The 21,030-nt window shown below is 64.2% G+C and overlaps 1 protein-coding gene across 2 annotated transcripts in view; it reads right to left on the bottom strand.

The window, feature by feature from the left end:
• Window positions 1-21,030, bottom strand: part of Lsp1 (lymphocyte specific protein 1) — a 33,752-nt gene that overhangs the window by 10,961 nt on the left and 1,761 nt on the right. The window contains exons 1-2 of one of the 2 annotated variants that reach the window (XM_071615948.1): window positions 12,604-12,680; window positions 1,162-1,287 (exon numbers count right to left, since the gene is read on the bottom strand). In XM_071615948.1, the coding sequence (XP_071472049.1) occupies window positions 1,162-1,287; window positions 12,604-12,665 (188 nt within the window). In that variant the 5' untranslated portion in view covers window positions 12,666-12,680. Of the gene's footprint in view, window positions 1-1,161; window positions 1,288-12,603; window positions 12,681-21,030 lie in introns of those variants that run through there. The other variant, XM_071615947.1, reaches the window with a different exon arrangement.

Here is a 21,030-nt window from a genome sequence, read left to right as displayed (position 1 = left end):
GCCTCCCCCATGGGCCTAGGGCTCCCCTGGAGCAGGGCTGGGCCTCCCCAATGAGCCTAGGGCTCCTCTAGAGCAGGGCTGGGCCTCCCCCATGGGCCTAGGGCTCCCCTGGAGCAGGGCTGGGCCTCCCCAATGAGCCTAGTACTCCTCTAGAGCAGGGCTGGGCCTCCCCCATGGGCCTAGGGCTCCTCTAGAGCAGGGCTGGGCCTCCCCCATGAGCCTAGGGCTCCCCTGGAACCGGGCTGTGCCTCCCCCACGGGCCTAGGGCACCCCTGGAGCAGGGCTGGGCCTCCCCAATGAGCCTAGGGCTCCTCTAGAGCAGGGCTGGGCCTCCCCCATGGTCCTAGGGCTCCCCTGGAGCAGGGTTGGGCCTCCCCCATGGTCCTAGGGCTCCCCTGGAGCAGGGTTGGGCCTCCCCCATGGTCCTAGGGCTCCCCTGGAGCAGGGTTGGGCCTCCCCCATGGTCCTAGGGCTCCCCTGGAGTAGGGCTAGGGCTCTCCAAGCTGCCCCGGCCCAGACTCCAGCCCTGAGCCGTCCTCACGGGCTCTCCAGTGTAACAAGGTGAGCTCTGCAGGAGCAGGGGCTGGGGGCTAGAAGGGATTCTCAGGCTTCAGGGTGACTGAGAGACCTGGCCGAGGGACCATGACCGCTGCAGCACCCCACCCCGCCCTAAGCTGCTGACTCGGAGAAAATGGAACAAAACAGGGCCAGGAGGAAGGGGAGCATTATTGGAGAAACAGCCCAGCCCAGCCGCGGAGGCCTCCTGGGCCCGGGGAGGAAACGAGCAGGCCTGTGGCCGCCAACTTGGACGTGGCCTCTGTGAGTCACCGGCAGCAGGGAACTTGGGCGGGGGGCTCGGGGGCCAGGGCCGGGGCCGGGGTCAGCACCGGTCCAAGCGAGGGCTGGGACCAGGCAGAGTGTCCAGAGCCTGAGTCAGACCCCAGGATCCTGGCTGGGAGGGGCGGCCTTTCGTGGCTCTGCGCACCCTCTGGCCAGGCAGGCATCTGGCAGATGGGGTCACCCAAGGCTGCTGACCACCCTTGCCCTAAGAGCACTGCCTTGCTCTGAGTCGTCCTACCCTGGGACCTCAAAGCCCAGGGCCTGACCCTGTACCCAGGCCCTGGGCCACAGCACACAGGGCTCCAGGGCCAGGGGGCTTACAGGGCCTCTTGCTCCGGCTGGTCTGGGTAGGGGCCACCCTCATCCTGGTCCTGCTTCATCCGCTCCCGCCGGCGCTGCTCCCGGGCCACTTCCTCTTCATCCTCCACACTCCACTGAGTGGTGAGCCTGGAGGGAGACACAGAGGGACAGTCACGCCATGGCGGAGACAGGGTGTCACCCGGTAAGAGCGGTGGACAGCCCTGGACCAGTTCTCTCGGCCTTAGTTTTCCCATCTTTAAAACAGAGGCCATGCACCAAGCCACGAAGTTGCCTCTGGTCCAGGTGGAGGCCCTGGGCCCCATGCATCTGGGCATCCAGGTACTCTCCTGGGGATGGAGGGGCTTCAGTGTCCAGGTGGGCCTGAAGAAACCAAAATGGAACTCAAAACTGTCCCCTCCTACTTTCCCGCCTCCCTAGGCCCAACTGGACGAGGACCTAGAGCACCAGGGCTTGGGAAGAGATGGCTGGGGGTCATGACCCTGGCCACTTGTGCTCACACACCTTGGACAGCAGACACCAGGTGGCCGGCCAGCCAGCCACCCTCACCCCACCTGACTTGGGCAGGCCTTCCTGCTCCTCAGCACCGAGCGTCAGGAGGAGGTGGCCCTGCCACCAAGTCACGGTAGGAGGCCTGCGTCAGCCTCCCAGCATGTGGTCCTGTCCAGCCTCAGCCCCTTCGCACGTCCACCGAGCATGTGTCCAGTCCACAGCTGGGCCCCCTGTCGGGCACCCCACCCTCAGCTCAGAGTCCTCTGTGGAGTCTCTGGGCTGGTTCAAGGTGGAGGCCCTAGTCTCTGGGCTGCTCAGCTGCCCTCAGAGTGCCCTGACCCCAGGCTTCTCGGAAGAGTCCCTCACAGCAGGGTTGGGAACAAACAAACAGAGGAAGGCACAAGGCTGGCCTGGGGATCTGGAGCCCTGGCCCCTAGCTCTCTAGCCACTGCTGTCCAGCAGGCACCACAGCTCGGCCATCCCAGCCGACCCCCAGCTCACCTGGAGCTGGGGGGCTCCAGGGTCTCTGCAGCTACAGGGCTCACTGCCCCCTCCACCAGGAAGGAGCCCAGGCCAGAGCTGGTACCGGGCTGCAGCTCTCTGCCGGGGTCTCAGTCCTTCCCGGCCGGTGTCCGCCACATGACCCCACAGCCCGCTCCCCTCTGGGCCTCCGTCCCCTGGCCAGGCAGCCCTGCCAGCACATGATCTAATCTCCCCAGGTCTCCCCTAAGCCTGTCAGACGAAAGCCAGGCCTCTCCTCAGGCTCCAGCACGGCCCCCCCAGCCACATGGGACTGCACCTCCCTCGGCCAGCTGCCTGCCTCATCCTCACAGGGCCTCCAACTGCAGCCCGTGAAGCCCTCAACTCCCCACACCTGGCTCCCATCACCCGCAGAGAGGCCAGCCTCCTGCTCTGCGGCCTCTGCCGGCCAGGGAGGGGGAGCTCCTTGCTCTTGGGGTTCCTGCTAGCACCCATGCACACCAGCCGTCTCCTAGTGGACAGCCAGAGTGGGCAGGTGGGGGTGTCCCTGCCTTGCCCGGGCAACCCCTGGGAAAGCCCATGCAGGGTGAGCTGTTCCCACCTCTGCTCTCTGTGGGCACAGGCTGGGTGTGCCTTGAAGTCTGCACACGCACGTGGAGGGAGGTTCTGGAGCGTGTGTGGACAGGACGCATGTGCCCAAGTGGGCATGTGGGCCTGGGTCCCCAGGCAGAGCCTCAGCTTCTTCTTGGGGCTGGCCCTGCTCCCTTGTGGCCTCTGAGTGGGACCAGGGTCAGTCTTGCTCCTCGGACCCCTCCATCAAGCCAAGAACCTCCAAAAGCACAAAGAAAGGGGTGCAAACCCCCGGGGGTACCGAACCAAGGCCACGGGGCCCCACGGGGCCCACGGGCAGAGCCACGTGAGCACGTGAAGCTGCTCCCAGCTCCCACCCAGCAGGGTGGACGTGCACACACTTGCTCTCCTGTGCCCAGTGGGCACCCCACACAACCCTGGCCCACACCTGGACGTCCCTGGTCCTGCACACCCAGGACGTAGGAGCAGGGCATGGGAACGGCAGGTCCTGCCCCCTCCCAGGCTCCTTCTGGGGTGCCCCCACCTCACTATTGACTGTTTTCCTGCACATCACCCAGACAACAGTAAGCAGGGCCTGGGGGGAGGCCAAGGTGTGTTTTCTGGGAACGTGGCCGCTCCAGAGCCAGGGCTCCTCCAAGGGGCACCCCCACTTAGCCCTCCTTGGATAGAAGCTTGGGGGACAGGGAAGGTGCAGGGCAGGGTCTCCCACGCTGGGGAGAAGTCCCACCAGCCCCCGCTCCTGACCCAGCAGCCAAGGACAAGGAGGCCTCTGGGCCCCTTTCCCTGCCTCCTCCCTTCCCGCCTGCCCCAGGATGTGAGTCATGCGGCCCCCTCCCCATGACCTCACCCTCGCTCTTCCACAGCTGGGCTCCGTTCTGGGAACTGAAAGGGGCCGCTCTCCTGGGGTGGGGTGGGGGCCTCTGGCCTGGGAAAGGCGCCCCCGGCCCGCGGCCCAGACCCTTGGCACGCTCTGCAGAGCTGTCAGGACTCTGGCGATGGCCGCCCCGCCCGGGGCCAGGCCCCGCCAAGCGCAGCTGCGAGGGATTTGGTGTTCCTGAGCTGAATGCAATCAGCCATTTCCTGCGTCTGCTCTGGCTCCGGGGCCCAGGGCTCAGCCTGACAGGCCGGGGGCCCTGTTCCCCAAGCCGGCACAGCCCGGTTCAGCACGGGGCTCAGCCCTGTCCACGTGCACGACTCGCACAGACCCCAGACCCTCTCCCCACTTTCAGTGGGGCTCCCTGAGCTCAGAGCTTCCCGGTGACCATGTCCACCATCTGCCGCCCCCAACTCGGGACACCAGTCTCTTTTTCTTCCTCCACACTACCCCCAGTCCTGTCTCCCAGTCCCCACTGAGATGCCAAAAATGCCCTTCCCGGGCTGGACACTCCCAGCTGCCCAGCCCCACCATCCCCCTCTGGATAGTTCCTGCAGGGGCAGCAAGACTCAGTACCCGTCCCAATTCTGCCCCCTGCAGGCTACTCATGTGACTGCCCCATCCAGCCCAGCCTGAAGATCAGGCAGGGTTTGTCCCCAGTCCTGGGGAGAACGTGAGGGTTCAGCTGGGGGACTGGGACCAAAGCAAGAATGCCCAGGAACAACTTCTCCTTCACGCTCCCCGTACCCTCCTGACCCCAAGTCTCCTGGACAATGGAGACTAGGAGGCTGGAGGTGACCAGGAGGCCTGGGAGGTGGCTGGTGGCTCCCCGCGACCACCAGAGTCTCTGTGGCCTTTTAAGAGCCCAGATGCCCCAGCATCTCATACACTGTCCACCAGGATGGACATTTGCCCCTGAGCCACTGCAGAGCCCTGGGGAGAAGGGACAGACACAGGGGCATGAGCCCTGGCTTCCAGAGGGTAGTGGGACAGCATGCACCCTGCCCATGATACTCACAAGAAGGCCCCCACAGGCAGAGGACAGGTCTGTCCTGGAAGCCTGGGGACAGAGTGGCAGAGCAGAACCTGCACCCGCACCTTGGGCCACCCTCAGCAGGCCCCTTGTCCCCAGGGAGCTGGCCTGGGTGTGGTTCTGCCTGGCTGTCACTCATCCTGGGGAGGCCACTGGAGGCACATGTGCCAGGTGAGCCAGGAGCACAGCCCAAGCCAGCAGGAGGGCAGGAGGGCAGGAGGGCAGGAGGGCAGGTGTTCTCTGCTGGGGGCTGGGAGAGGGCACAGGAACCTGGCTCCTCCGCCCCCAGATGCCTGGCCATCACCATCCCAGGGGAGTTGCCATGACCCTGTCCCACTCTCTAGGGGAGGGAGGTGACCTGGAACTTCGGTCTGAAAGATGGGCAGGGGTCCTGGGGCCAGAGAAAGGCCAAGGGTGAGGGTAAAGTCAGGAAGGTGGCAGAGCTGGGGAGGGCCCTCGGTGGCCCTGGCTGTCCCCTCGGCTGGATTGGGTGTGGCCAGATCTGAATCATGTCAGGACGCCCCAGTTGCGTTGGGAAGGGCCAGCAGGGTGGGTAGGGAGGAGGGATCCAGGCAGGAGGAAGGTGGAGGGCTGTGCTGGACATGGGGAACAGGGACAGGGACTCCAGAGCTGGCCCGGCGTCCGTCTGTGTGAGAGGCAGAACCAGGGGCATGGTCTGGCGAGACACTGAGTCAAGCCTGGGCGTGCACAGGGGGAGTGTGGGGATCCCCCGGGGACAGCCAGCACCAAGGCACAGCTGCAGGAGGCCCCACAGGCCCTGGGGACGGGAACCTCTGGGGACCCCAAGGGTAGCACATGGACAGGTCAGAGGTGGCAGAGAGGAGCTGAGTTGGGGGTCTGCAGAAGCACAGGGGTCCCCTACCCTCCTGGCCCAGGTATGGCCCTCGGGGCTCCCCTGGTCAGCATGGCCACCCGGGACACTGCCTGGCCTCTGCTGGTTCTAGTGTGGCCAGCACATGGTCCAGGCAGGAGTTGGAACCAGGAGCCAGCCTGACACTCAGTCTCCAACCTGGCGGCCTGCAGTCTCCTCTTTCGGGCCAGGCGGACGGCCCACACAGAGCCCAGCCTGGCCACACACGTGGCCGGCTCTTCTGGTGACTTCAATAGGGTCCTTCCTGGAGGGGACCTCTCTGGAGGGCCGTGACACCCCGGGGAGGGGAAGGTCACAGAGTGCTGAGTGGCTCAGGGCTGTGGGAGTCATGGAAGTTTCCGGGCAGGGAGGGAAGAGGCTCAGCCGGGCAGAACCAGAGCCAGAGCCAGCTGCCAGTCGGGCACGTGGCTGCCCTTGGCGTGGCAGGGACGGGTGCCTGAGGGAACCCAGCCAGGGAAGGTGGCCAGGGACAGGCCCCGGTTCCCCTGACTCGCACCCAGGCCCAGGCTCACCCTCCCCAGCGTCCACTGCCTTCGGCAGAAGAAGGGAGACCACGGCCCTGCTCGGAGGGTGAGAGTGGGGACCCCTGAGCAGCGCGTTTCCTCTGGGCTGTCCTGCGCCCAGGAGCAGGCCGGGCCCAGCCGAGGCCTCCCAGGGCCCCTGCCCACCTCCCCCCTGCCTGGGCAGCAGATCGTCTGGGAGCCTCCCTGGACGCCTGTCACAGAGGGTCCTGGACCTGGAGGGCACTGCTGCTGAGCGCTGGCCCCTCTCCCACCTCCACCGCCTGTGTGGCCCCGCAGGGCACCCTGCACCTCCTCTTTCCCCACCGTGGGGAGCCCGCTGCCTCCAGCCAGAACCCCCAAAGCCAAGGCGGCTCTGCCCCTGCCGGCCCCACGGCCTGGAGCTCATGACGAGGGGCTGGCCCAGGGAGGGGCCGCGGCCGCCCAGGTCCACCCACCTCCCTCCCCTCTGGCTCTGCGAGCGCTCCGCTCACTGGGGACCCCTCCAGCCAGCCCTGGCCTCCCCTCTGCCTTTGCCCCACGGGCCCCCCTTAGCGCCCTGGCCCTGGTGGCCCCCGGCTACCAGTCAGCTCTCAGCTGCCGCGCAGGCCACCCGCAGGTTACCTCGAGAGGATGAGCCCGGCCTTGGGGCGTCTCCACTGGCCCTGGGGAGGGGACAGCAACGCCTCGCCTGCTGCCATCCCAGGCCCCGAGGTCCCCACCTGGGCTGCAGCCCCAGGGCCCAGCTCCCCACCCCCCACCTGCCAATCCCCCGGGCCCAGGGTGGTCAGTTCTTCCCTGGAGGGCAGGGCCCGAACATGGTGTCTGTCCCTGCTTACAGGCCTTGGCGGGGCCGGGAGACACGGCTGCCGTCGGCTGCCGTCGGCCGCTCTGGCGAGGTTTGTGGGGAGGCCGTGGCAGGAAGGCCTAGGGGCAGGGTCCTCTTGCTTGTCCTGCCCTGGGGGCTTGTGTGGGGAGAGGCCGCCAGCGAGAAGGGTGCAGCCACTGGACAATGGGCACAGGGGGACAGCCGCAGGGCCGCAGCTGAGGGCATCCAGGAGGGCCTGGGGCCAGCTGTGCAGCTGCACCCCAGAGCCCTTCCCACCCCACCCTGAGCGCCAGGGTCATCGGCAGGCATCTGTCCCCTGGGTCCCCACCTGCTGCATCCTGTTCCCAGCACCAAATCCCACCCCTGCCCCCACCCTGCCTGGAGGGAGCTGCCTGCCCAGCCCCCCGCTGCCCACCACTGCCCGGCCCCCCGCTGCCCACCACTGCCCAGCCCCGGCTGCCCACCACTGCCCGGCCCCGGCTGCCCACCACTGCCCGGCCCCCCGCTGCCCACCACTGCCCAGCCCCGGCTGCCCACCACTGCCCGGCCCCCCGCTGCCCACCACTGCTCTGCCTTCTGCTCTGGAGGTGGGAAGAGTCCCTCCCTTGAGAGCTGCCCCCTGCAGCCCCTGCCACGTGCCTGGAACTGCAGCCCTGGAGTGGAGGTGGTGACCCCCTGGGGACACACTGCCCCTTGGGGAGCCCAGCTGCCAGTGCTGGTCAGGTAGCCACAGCCCAGGTCTCCCCATCACACCACCCAAGTCGCTGGGCGGACCCCAGCTCTGCCCACACACCCATGGGGAAGGTAGCCGCGCCCCAGCAGACAGCTCGGACCTCAGGGGTCAGGCCCGGCACCTTCTCCGGAGCTATGACTGGGTTCTGTGGAGCCCAGAGTCTTGCCCTAAAGACCCCATGAGACTGGAAATAGGATGCCTCCTCCAGCTCCCCATCCCACACTTTCCTCAGAGATCAGGTCAGGGCCCATCCACCTCTGCCCTCAGTGTGGGGACCAGAACCCAGTTAGATGTCCAGCCAGTCACCTCCCTTGGTCTGGGTGCCCTACCTCTTGTGATGTGCTCCATGGTCAACTTGATGCTGACAGCCTCCTCGCCCCAGCACTGTGACTCTTCTAAGTCTCTGCCTGTGTCTGCTCAGTCAGGCCTGCCCCTGGGGACCTAGGGTCAGAGGTCAGGCCTCGCCCTCCTGGCCTGTTGGATCCTGGTGTGGCTGTGGTCCCCACTGGTCCTGCGCCTGTCCGTCCTCCCTCCCGGCACTGTGCACGCTCGTCCCAGGCCTCTCTGTTCTTGGTGTCACTGACCACATGTCGCAGGGGCTCAGTGCCCAGCAGCCCCTGCTGGGCCCAGCTCAGCATTCCCTGCAGGGGCGAGACGCGGCTGCGCCTGGGGAGTGTCTGCACCGACCCCCAGAGCCGCCTCCGGGGGACGGGGACGGGGTCCGGACTGTGTCTCCTCTCCATACTGGACAGTGCTCCTGCGCAGGGCTCGCCAGGCGAGGCTTGGCACTCTCCCTGACAGGCGATGGTGGCTGGCCAGCTCTGGGCTCGGCCATGCCTCCTCTTCCCGCCCTGGCCGGCTGTGGCCTCAAGGCGGCTCTGCCCACAGACGCGGCCCAAGGGCGCCCTGTCCAAACGCGTCCGCGTTGTTCAACCTCGGCTGCCCCCTGGGCGGGAGCAGGCGCAGGGGCACCCTTCGGCCACGCAGCTGGCACTCCCCTGCCTGTGCCCGGCTGTGCCCCCAGTGCCCCCCGTCTTCCTGCCTCCCCACGTCTCGCCCCGGGCTGTCCCCAGGTCTGCCTGTGGAGCCCGGGTGCCTGCCTGGCCCCTCGGCCTCTTCCAGATCCTGAGGGATGCTGAGCCCCTCAGGGGCCAGTCATTCCGTCCCTCTCCTGCGCGCCCCCGTCCGGCTTCCTCCTGCCCCAGGGTGCTGGGCAAGCTGCTCCGCTACCCTGAAGCTCTGCTTTCCAACCCGAAGGGCCAGCCTCAGCCGGCTGGGGAGACCCTCGTCCCTCTGGGAGTCACAGTGGCTGAGGTCCACTCTGGTCTTCAGATCCCAAGGCCCCAGCCAAGGCTGAGGGCCAGACCGGCACTGCTGCAGGACAGGGCCAAAGTAGGACCCTGCCCAGGACACCAGGGTCCTCGTAGCAACCCCCGCAGCCGTCCAGGCTCAGGGGGGTAGGAGCACGGGGTCAGCGAGCCCCTTGGCCCCAGCACGGTGCCCGGCAGAGGCTGCAGGAGGCAGGAAGAGCCTCCCTCAACCTCCAGGGAGAGGACCAGCAGCACTGGCGGCCGTCCCAGGATAGCAGCCACTTGTCCCTCCTCCGGTTCCTTCGTCCTCCCCTGGTCTCCTCCCTCTTCTCTCCCTCTTGTCCTCCGTCCCTGCCATGAGGGCTTGCCCTGACTGTCCAGACCGCTCCCATCTTTCCCACCACCCCCTGCACCCGGCGCCACCCTGCTCAGCCCCCTGGCCCACAGTGCCCCTCCGCAAAGTGCAGGTGACAGAGGAGGGACTTGCCAGCGCTCCTGCCGGTGCCCTTGCCTGGCCGCCGAGGCTTGCCCCTGCGCCTGCTCCTCCGAAGGCCCCTGCCCTGCCCTCCCGCCAGGGTCTTCCGGCTGTCAGTCCCCTCCGGCCTGGCAGGACACGTCCTCCGTGGAGACCCTCATGCTCCCAGGCCAGGCTCCACCCCACCACACCTCCAGGTGCCACCTCCTCACTTCCTCGCCTGTCCCAGGCAGCAGCCAGCCCAGGGCCACACTCCGGCCCTGAAGGTGGCAGGGGGACACCAGCCCACCTGTACAGGGCCAAGACCACGAGCACCTGGGGCCAGGCCTGAAGACCCCTCTCCCTGCGCCTGCCCCGGCGGGGGCCGGCCACTGAGGTTCTGACTCTGAGCGCCCACCTGTCGCCTGCAGGCCCACCTGCCCTCTGAAGGCCTCTGAGGTCAGCCCGGCCACCATCCTCTGCTGAACCGCTGAGTGCTGCACAGGTCCCTGGGGGCAGTGCCCCCTCCAACCCCACGGAGGGTCCCAGGGGCCGCAGGGCACCCCGGGGGCTCCAGCAGCCAGAAGCAGGCAGGTGAGTCCCAGAGGCCCGGGCACCCTGGCTGCTCGCTGCCCGGTCTGCCCAGCTCTGATTTGCCGGCTGGGACCGGAATGGGAATCACAGCCCTCTGGGTTCTGGCCCTGACACCCTGCCCAGGGGCTGGGCCACTTGGTCCCTGTACCCCCTGCTGCTGGCTCAGCCGGGCTCCGGGCAGGATGGGCTCTGGCCAACAGACCACCCGGCCGGAGACGGTGCCGCCCACCAGACGCCGGGCCCTGCCAGGGCGGGGGCTACCCCACCCTCAGGATCGCAGGCCTTGGATGGGCCCGGCAGCCACGCCCCTTTGGACACTGTGGTTTGGAGGCTGCTTTCCCCACCCCTGTGGGGGCCAGCCCAGCAGGCTACCAGCCCTATCCCCTGCCCGACTGGCCACACGGGTCCCCAGAGGCCCTCGGACCAGGGTGCCCAGAGCCCTGGGGAGATCCCTAGATGCAGAAGACCATAGTATCTGTGGGTGGACATGTGCCCCAGACCCAGGGGACAGAGGGGCTCAGGCCTCCAGGAGCCCAGGCTGGAAGGCGTCCAGGGGCAGCGGAGCCCGTGTGCCCGACGGGGGTATCGGCCAAGGTGGGCCTGGCCCAGCCCCTCCCTCTGTGCCAGCTACAGCGTGCTCTAGGTCAGCCTGGCCCCTCACAATGCCAGCCCCTGGGGGCCGCAGGACCAGGGTGACCCAGGAGGCGCAAGTCTCTGACCACCCGAACACCATCCTGGCCTTGGGTGGGCCTGGGAGGGACTGGACTCCACCAGGGGCAGGTAGGAGGGTGTTGGGGTGTGGGCAGATTGCCAAAGCGGGGACAGTGGGGACATAGGCCCTGGGGCCCGACCCTGTCCGCTTGAAGCCTTGTGTGGGCTGAGGCGGGGGACAGACGGTCTGGGTGGCCACAGGCCGCACAAGCCCCACTCACACCCTGGTGTAGACAAGGAGAGCAGGTGGGTCAGGAGGTCACATTTTTCCGCTGACCCACAGCATCCTTTTTAATGAGCTTAAACTGAATTCAATTTACACCTTGGCCACGGCTGGTGCCCAGCAGAGCCCTCTAGATCTTGTCCCAGAGAAGACAGGCAAGGCCTGCCTCCAGGCCTGTGAGAGAGCTGGGGAGTCCCTGGGGAAGGATCTGGGGTGACAAGGGTATTTGTGGGAGGCAGGCTTACTGGTCTCTGCTGGCTGTCCCTGGGTGAATCACTTAACCTCTCTGAGCCTGGTTTTTCATCTAACAGGGACCAGGCCGGGCCTGCCTGCCAGGGCCTGGGGAAGTAAAAATGGTCAGATGTGAACTACGGCCATAGGTGGGGGACAGGGCTCGCTGTCCTGGGTTGTAGCATATATGAGTGCCTGGGGGTGACCCTGGCCCTCCACAGGCTCAGGGTCCTCGAGGGTGGCGGTGGGCTGACACCCACTCCTCACTGCTGAAAGCTGCGTCCCTGGCTCTCCCTGCTCTCCCAGAGCCCAGCTCCCAGGGGACAGTTCCTTCTCCCCTGACCCGGCCAGCTGCTCACAGGACCTGGCCTCAAGGCCCCTCCCACTGTCTTCTGCCTGGTCCTACCCTGCCAAGCTCCACGCCCGGCATGCCCTCTGAACGCTCTTGGTCAGCGGGCAGCAGCCCAGCCCTGGTGTGGGGGCAGTGGCCTCAGTTTCCCTAGTTGTTAAGAGGTGCTGGGGATGGATGCCAGGCACTTTCCAAGCCCCTGTCACAGCTCTCTGGGGACCATGGCGGCCCTGGGGACTGCGTTCCTGCTGCGGTGGGGGGGGGAGTCTGGACTGAGACTTGCAGCCCTGCCTCAGGGCCCTGGCAGGCTGGAGCTGCGTCTGGGGACAGGTGTGAAGAGCCAGCCAGCTCCCAGGCCCTCTCAGACCGCACAACCCTCCGCCACACACCTGGGCCTCTGCTCCGCAGCTTCACCAGGACTCGCGGGCATGGGGTGGCCGGGTGCAAGAGACCGTGTGCTCCGAGCAGGGAAGGGGGCCAGGGAGCGGATCTGCCTGGCTGGCAGAGGAGGACAGCCCCCACCCGGCTCAGGAGGACCACAGGGACTTCCTGGGGAGCCGGCCTTGCAGGGGGTCTGTAGAAGACCCCCTGAGAAGGAGGAAGGACACGGCAGGCGGCCCAGAGGGTGGCAGTGAGCAGCTAGCCACTGAGAGTGGCAGCTCCGACCGGCTCCGCCGGGCCGGGCAGGCCTCGCCACGACCCACTGAGCAGCTGCTCCCCCAGCATACTTCACGGAGGACAAGACGCAGCCTGGGAGAGGGCTGTGTGCTGCCCCAGGCCTGGTGTCCATGACCAGGGTTCCAAGGCCAGGCGCTCAAGGCACATGTGCCTCCCACGTGGGGCTGAAGACCCAGGGTCAGCCAGTGTCGTGGCTGCGAGTAAAGTAAGGGTGACCGTCCCCCAGGGGTCGGCAGGACAGCGCGGGGCCCTGGAGGCTGCTGCAGTCTGCACCCTGAGGGCACGGGAAGGTCTGCGAAGGGTGCACAGGCCACCAGGGCCCAGGCAGGAGATGACCTCGAGCTGCGTCTGCCTGCGGCACGTGCACTGGCCCTGCGGGGGGAGCTAGGCCGGGCCACCAGCCCCAGCCTGGGCGCCACGGCTCACTCTCGGGGTCTGCACAGGCACCTGCCCTGGCCAGGAGGGACCTACCTCAAGAGCGTCTCCAGGCCCCGCGTGCTAGAGTTCCTCCTGAGGAGCACCGAGTGGCTCATGCTGGCCCGGCCGCCAGGCGACCTGGCCTGACCCCGGCCCTGGGGACGCCGCCGCCTTCTTCAAAGGCTCCTGTTCCCAGCGCTGGCGCCTGCGGCCTGCTGCTCGCTCTGCCTCCTGGCCTTCCTCTCCCCTCCTTCTCCCTCTCCTCCCTCTCCTCTCCTCTCTCCCCTCTCCTCTGCTCCCCCTGCCCCTCCTTCTCTCCCCTGTCCCTGTCCCTCTCTCTGCCTGTCCTGGTCCCTCTGGCCCTGGGCTGGGGGTCCTGGGCTGGCTCCCAGCTGTCGGCTGAGGCCCGTCCACTGTGCCGGGGTCCCTCCTCTGTGGGTCCCGCTCCCCTCTCCTCCTCAGGAGGCTTCACAGCTGCTTCCCTTTTGTCCCCCAAGCCCCTTCTCCGCCCCCCTGGTCTCCTCCACCTCCACCTCCTCCTCCTTCCCAGACTAGTAAAAATGTCAGAGAGAACCCTCCCAGCCCCGCAGCGGGGGCTCAGCCGGACCTCTGCGGCCGCTGATGGGCAGCACTGCTGCCCCCTCCCTCCCTTCGCCTCCTCCCTTGGCCTCTCCCCGGGCTCCCTGGGCAGCTGCTGCTGTCCCCCACTCCTCTGCCCACCGCTCCCTCTGGGCGCTGGACACCCCTGCCACCCCATCTCTCCAGCCGTCGCCTCTGCCCTAGCCCTGGCCTGGGCCTCCTGCTGCCCTCCTCTCCTGGCCTCGCGCTCTTGACCTGCTCTGGCCTCGCCAGGCCTGGGCCCTGTCCGCCCCCCGCTGCCCCTCCTGCCCTGGCTCGCCCTCAGCCCCTCTCCTCTGGCTCTCCCTCTGGTGTCTCTGTCCCTATCTCAGTCTCCCTCCCTCCTTCCCTCCCCCACCCCTTCCTCTCCCCTCCCTTCCTCGCTCCCTCCCTCTCCCTCCCTCCTTCCCCCTCCCTCTGGGTCTCCATCTTCCCTTTGTTTATTCCCAGCCGTCTGCTTAGCCTCCCCACAGGGGCGGCCGGGCACCCCAGGAACCCTTCCTGGTCCCCAGGTGGGGAGGCCGCTGCTTTCCCCAAGGCCCCCCGGACAGCCCTCAGGGCAGGGAGGTGCAGGAGGCAGAGACACCACGCACTCAGCGTCTTTGGAGTTGGGAGCCATCGTCCCCAGAAGTGGCCATGGGCACCGGTCAGTACCCTTGCCAGCCAGACCCCCCTCGTCCTGTCCTCTGGCCAAGACCCAGGGACAAGCAGCCCAGCCCTTTGTTTTTCTGGTTGGGCTTAGTCCCTGTGACTCACTCCGAGCACTGCAGGCTAGTGGCTGAATGGGGCCTGGACTCACATCCACAGGGAATCATCGCGGGCCAGCTCTGGGCGAGCTGGCCCACATCTGGCTCGCCAACAGGCACCACCACTGAGAGGCAGATGCCACTGTGCCCACGTCCTGGATGGGAAAACTGAGGCCCAGCCAGGAGCACCGGGTTCCGAGACCACAGAGCCAGGCCTGGCTGAGCCAGGGCCTCACCCATCTACCCACTGCTGGACGCCCCGCTGCATCTACCCCCAGCTGCCCTCTGTCTCCATGTGCGGAGGACGGGCCCTTCTCACATTCCCAGGTAGTGTGACCTCCCCAGTGGGCCAGACAGGCACCTGGGGACGATGGAATGGACCCATCCAAGAGACAAGGGTGCTCATACGGCAGTGAATCACCCGCCACACACCCACAAGCTCCGCCTCAGGGCCAGTCCCAGTGCTGGGACTCATCTCCTCTCCTCCCACCACCACACAGGAGGGATCAGGGAGTGTCGAGCGCACAACAGAGACAGCTGGCCCACTGCCCAACCCGGCACCCACAGAGCCACAGAGACCTCAGGATTCTGCCGGGATAAGAGGCAGATGGAGGAGGGCTGGGCCTCAGGTGGAGGCCACACTCAGCACCTCACACCAAGGAACCCGGAAGGTGGGGAAGAAAGCACGTCCGCCTGGCCCTTGCCTCCTGTTCCTGTCCTGGGAGAGACAACCGGAATGAAAGGTGGCCAAGGCAATTTGGGTTCAAAAGAAGGAAGAATATTCCCACAGAGGAGAGGGCTGCCTCAGGAGGGTGGCCAACCTTCAGAAGTGTCAATGGTGGGGAGTGGCAAGAGCTGATCTTCAACACGGCAGCCCAGATATGCAGTCTTGTGACTAGGATGTGTTGTGATGTGGACAGCGGTGCAGAATATTGACGTCAGCTTCATGATAATTCATCCATCCACCCACCCAGCCATCAATCTCTCCATCCACCCGCCACCTTTCCCTCCATCCCTCTTTCCCTCTTCATCCATCCATCCTTTCTTTGTGATATCTGTCTTGCTATTCATCATTTATCAGTTCATCATCTCATCAACATACCTATCCATTCACTTATCTACATAAACGTGGTACATCCTTCCAGTCAATCATTTCAATCATCCAGCCATCCAGCCTTCTATACCCATGTCCATCTGCCTCTCTTTACATCGGTCCACTAAGCAGGCATCCATCCATCCCTCCACCCACCCACCCCCCTACCCATCCACCCCATCCATCCATCCATTCACCCACTCATCCACCCACCCATCCACCCACCCATCTACCCCATCCATCTACCCTATCCATCCCTCCACCCACTCACCCACCCACCCACCTACCCATCCACCCTATCCATCCATCCATTCACCCACTCATCCACCCATCTACCCCATCCAGCCATCCATCCACCCATCTACCCACTCATCCATGCACCCACCCACCCATTCACCCACCCTCCCATCCATCCACTCACCCATCCACTCATCCATTCACTTACCCATCCACCCACCCTCCCATCCATCCACCCATCTATCCACCCACCCATCCACCCACCCTCCCATCCATCCACCCATCCACCCACCCTCCCATCCATCCACCCATCCATCCACCCACCCATCCATCCACCTACTCATCCATCCACCCATCCATTCACTTACCCATCCACCCACCCACCCATCCACCCACCCTCCCATCCATCCACCCACTCATCCATACATTTGCATATTTAAATGTCTCAATACAGGTAAAACACTCAGAAGAAGCATTTTGCAAGCTGTCCATCCCTTTAGAACAGAACAACCACTCATCAGTGTTCATCACTACTGTTTATATGTTCACCATGTCTGGCTAGCTAGGATTATCCTTTTAATGCAAGCTTCTATCTCCAAATGCTCCTCTGTCACTGTTGTCACCGATCTGTCTAGAGGTTCTCTTTCTCCAGGCTGGTTGTACATCACATCCATCTTTTCTTCCAGCTTCCCATCCTAGCAAGCCGTGCACCCACCTGTGTGGGTCCTTCTGACACATAGTCCGCCAAGTGAGTTAATGCTTAAAATAGCTCCTGGAATGGTCACCTCGACCAGGGCCAAGCACTCCCCACCCCCACCAGCTCAGGCGTCCAGCCAGCCAGCCAGCTTCCATTCACCTCTCCACTTACGTATCACGCATTTACCCATCGTCTGCGTGTTTACTCAACAAATTCATATTGATTTTCAGGCCCTGTTAAGGGGTGGCGACTCAGTGTTAACAAAGTTCCTATTCTTATGATGCTGGCATTTTAGTGGAAACAAATAAGTAAACATACTGTAATATATTATGTGATGGCAAATGCTCAGAAAATATGAATTGGGTTGGGGAATAAGAAACTCTGGAGAGGATGGACATTTTGTGTACCACAGTCGAGGAAAGCCTCATGGGAAGGAAAAAGCAGCTTACTTCAAGAGAGTTGAGAAAAACATACAAGAGAGAGGTGCAGGAACACGGCACGCGCAGCAGGGGAAACAATTCCAGGAAGAATGCTACATTCTGATTGACAGGTGTCCGTTTACTTATCTATGTCTTCAATAGTTAGCCCAGCACCAATTCATCCAGCTATTCATTTATTATTTATACATTTATCTTTCCACTCATTGCTCTCTCATTATATCTGCCAGTTGTATTTCTGTCCATCTATCCCTCATTCATATATATTCATCTCTTTAGATATGATTCTATTCTTCAGTCTAGTCATTTATCTGTCTGTATTCCAGCTCTCTACTCATCCACCTCCATACTTTTGTTCTATGCATCCATATTCCAATCCATTCATTTACTCATTTCTAGACCTATCCATTCATCCACCCATCTACTCATCTATCCACCCACCCATCCATCCATGCACCCACCCACCCATCCATGCACCCACCCATCCACCCACCCATCCATCCATCCATGCACCCACCCATCCATCCATGCACCCACCCATCCACCCATGCATTTGCCCACCCAGCCATCCATCCAGATGTTCCTACCTCCTACTTTCCTTCCTTCATTCTTCTATTATTGTCTTATTTCATTTCTTCTGTGAGCAAGACATGGTTCATGAGCTCATGGCCTGAGAGTAAAGCCTACCTTCCTGCCTAGGAAACTGAGCACCACACAGGCAGCTGAGCCGAGCCTGGGGAAGAGCAGCACACCCTCTCATCATCCCCCAAACACACGCTTTCCGTGAGAGCTGCAATGAGCAGTGAGGTCCCTTGGGGTGGAGGAGGTAAGGACTGGGGGGCTCAGTAGCTCCTGGGGAGCTTCTGATGGAGAAGCTTCTGACTGACCGAGGCAGCAACCTCCAGATGCCTTGGGCACTCATCAGTTCAGTGCAGCCCTCTGTCTAAGTAAGCACCTCTAATGAAGGGCAAGTGGACCAAAGCAGGGGGCAAGGGCCAGGTGGTGGATGGTGGTCATTAAGGTCAGATTTTAGTTGGGGCTGGGGCTAGGAGAAATGTGAAAGGCTTCTTTCCAGATTCCTGTGGAACACACTGGCTGAATCCATTCATATCATGAGCCATAGCTCCTCCAGGAGAGAAACCGGGGAGAGGAGGAGGCAGCCTGGTTTCTTTGGAGACCACCCTCCAAGAGGAGGTCCTGTCCAGGAGGGAGGGCCCAGACTCATATGGGAGGAGGGATTCTGGTCTTCCACAGTGGCAGGAAGGAGCAGGATCTGAGGCCCCACCTGCCAGGATTGGGATCCCGGTGCTCATCTTTGGAAAAGCCAAGGAACTGCATAGAGGACCTACCTCACCCAGCAGATGGTTCCTCCTGAACACCCTGGACACCTCAGACACCCTTGGTGCACACACACGCATGAGTGCAGGTGTGAGTGTAGGTGTGTGTGCGTGGGTAGGCACCCTCCTTCCACACCCTGGCAACCAGAGATCCCAGGCTGGTGGTGTGGAGTACCAGGGCTGACCCTATGCAAGCCTTCTACAGACCTGCCCTGCACTGAGGAGGGCAGAGTCCCAAGTCCCTCCCTAGTCATTCTGGGGGGTTGGACTCTATGGGGGACAGAGGCTGCTCCCCAGCATCCAGATACCCCTCTCTGCCAGCCAGTGGGGTCAGTGGTGGCCTTTCCCCACCAACCCACAATTTCCTAACTTGCAGGCAGTTAGCAGAAGGAGCTTTGCCAGGACTGTCCTGGCCCCAAGGAAAGACCAGAGGCTTCCCCACCTCCACCCACCCTCCACCTGACTGTCCCCATCCCCGATCTCCTATAAACCCTGCGCCACACAGCCCTCCAAGGCTCTCTCCAGGCTCCTGGGCACTGAGGAGCCAGGAGGGCTGGCTGGAGAGAAGCTAACCCTGGGAAGGGGCTGGGGCTGCTCCCTGGGTGGGGTCCCCCCTCCTACCCATCTGGGTCTCACCACAGCATCATCCAGAGGTCCTGATTCTGTCCGCCTCAGGGGCAGCTGGGAATCCCCCTTGGTGGTCACCCTGTGGCCCCGGGCCCATCTCCCAGCAGGTCTTTAGAAGCCCCTGACAAGAGGGGCTCCCTGAGGCAGGAGGCTGGCAGGGCGGGAAGCTAAGGGCTGCTGTCTGGGAACCTTGACGAGAACCAACTCAAGCCTCCGCTTTGCCTGGGCAGCGCCCCTGGGTCACCCCGGCCCTCGGCAGCCTCCACCTGCAGCCCAGACACACTCTGGAGGGCGTGGAGCTCCCTTGAAGGGCAGCCCGGTGCAGCCCACCCTGGCTCCCGGCACCCCAGCTGGAGCCCAGGAGGCGTGGACCCTGCGTGCCCCAAGCCAACTCGGAGGCTGCCCAGAGGAGACATCTGCTCAGCAGAGCCTCAGGCGCTCCTGTCTGTGAACAGGAGGGTCCTGGACCCTCCTCACTGGGCTACGGGATAAAGCCAAAGCCTGCATTTTCAAGTCTTGGGACCCATGTGGGAGAGCCAGGCGTCCGAGTAGTCACAGATGGGGAGGCTGAGGCCACGGAGAGGCAGGGCACCAGGGAGTACCAGTCGGAGCCACTGCAGCAAAAGCAATGTGTCCGGGGCTCTGCGCGCCCCCACCTGCCTCGCCAGCCCAAGCACTCGGTGGGAAAGACCCCAGGCCCTGCCCCGTGGAGATGCTCACCCGCCGAGACCTGCATTTCCCCAGGGGCACCCTCCGGCATCCTCCCAGGGAAGCTGAGGCAGAGGCAGGCTGGCCACAGCGCAGTGGAGGGCAGGGTGACTCCTGAAGACCCATGATGCCACCCTGGTCAGGCAACCTATTTCAGGCCTTCTGTCCCCAAGACCTCCCTGGCCCTGCCCAAGTGGGGATCCAGGATTGTTCCGTAAGGGGACGGTGAAGCCATGAATGGGCAGGAGGGAGGGCTTCTGGCTTCCGGGACCAGCAGGGGTGGGGCCGGCGACATCCACCCAGGGAGGGGCGGGGCCTGCGACATCCACCCAGGGAGAGGCGGGGCCTGCGACACCCACCCAGGGAGGGGCGGGGCCTGTGACATCCACCCAGGGAGGGGCGGGGCCTGCGACATCCACCCAGGGAGGGGCGGGGCCTGCGACATCCACCCAGGGAGGGGCGGGGCTTGGGAGAGGTGGGGCTTAGGAGAGGAGAGGAGAAGCCAGTGACCCACAGGCTCAGGCGCAGGAGGAAGAGGCCCACCTGTCGTCTGGGCTGAGACCCTGACCCAGGGGAAGAGCGGAGGGAGCCCTCAGAGAGCAGCCCTGGCGCTGCTGCCTGCAGGTCTAGACCCCAGCAGCCTGCGAAACAGGGCCCTGGCCCCCATTCTTCCACCCTCACAGACCCCCTCCAGGGTGGGATAGGGGCCCGGCCCCCTCCCAGCGCAGGGGCTGGGGGCTCTGTCCTGTAGACTCCTAGTCCTCATGCAGAGGCCTCCCAAGGACACCTGAGACTTCCAAGTGGAGTTCAGAGGGTCCGATGGCCCAGGAAAGGGCTGTCCCTGCCCTTCCCACCCCTTGGCTTGGCCAGGGAGGCGCCAGTGGGCGTGAGAGATGCTCTTCTAGGCAGTGAGCCAGGGACGGTCAGCGCTGCACCAGGGACAGCTCAAGGGGAGAGCCAGGACGTCTGCTGGGGGAGGTGGCAGGACCCTGCCATGTGGTTTTGGGCATGGGTGACTTCCAGCCAGGACAGTCAGGTCTGGTATAAGTGAGGCTGGGGGCATGCAACCCCATGGAGCGCCAGGATTTGGAGGTGTTGAATCTGGGACCCTGAGGGACCCTGATGACCACCTGCCCCTCTCCGTGGCCTCTGAAGACTTGGCACAGTATGGGGGTAACCCCTGCTCTTAGGGGCCATATTGGGGAGCACAGAAGGGAAAAATGCCCTCAGCATCACCCAGAAATCCCAACAGAGCCACTTGTGACCCTGTGTAAATGTCATGTCCTGCCCCCAAGGAACAAGGGCAAGCAAGCTAATGTCTTGACAGCTGGGACAGGGAGACAGTCCCCCCAGGAAGAAACCAAAGCTCTGTGGGTCCAAAGGGTGGGCCAGGGGACCTGCCTGCCCAGGCCCAGTGGGAGGAGGACAGTGCCATCCTGCGTGGGCCTGGGGTAAATGTGTCCTGAAGCCCCCAGAGCAGTGCCCCTGGCTTCTACGGGAAGCATGCCAAGGTCTCCCCTGCTCTCCCCGCTGACCCTGCCCAGCCTTGGCCTTCGTGGGGATTCCCAGGTGGGGGCCCCCGACTCCTGGTACCAGGGACTTCTCTGACACCCTGCAGAGGAAAAACCCAGTTGACCTGTCACCTTGTGGAAGGACAGCCCCACCCAGCGGCAGGTCTCAGTTTCATTCTGACGGGTCAATATCACGCTTTCCCTCTGCACACTTTGGGGGAGGGTCCTTGGGTCCCCCGGACCCCTCAGGGCTCAAGGAGGGTCTGCCTGGCTCTCCAGCCAGCTCCTAACAGACCTGGCACAGGGCAGCCCCGGCCCCTGGGACCTGCACCAAGACGCCTGGGGATCAGCTGTGCCTGCCAGCGCTGCGGGCAGCCTTGACCTTGTCCCCTCCGACCTGGCATTTGAGACAGCTGGGAGGGGGGTGGCCAAGAAAGGGCTGAGGAGGAAGGGGGGCCAGCCAGGCGGCC

Source organism: Marmota flaviventris, chromosome 9 (assembly GCF_047511675.1).
Source record: "Marmota flaviventris isolate mMarFla1 chromosome 9, mMarFla1.hap1, whole genome shotgun sequence".
NCBI lineage: Eukaryota > Metazoa > Chordata > Mammalia > Rodentia > Sciuridae > Marmota > Marmota flaviventris.
This window is presented reverse-complemented; position numbering and strand designations above follow the sequence as displayed.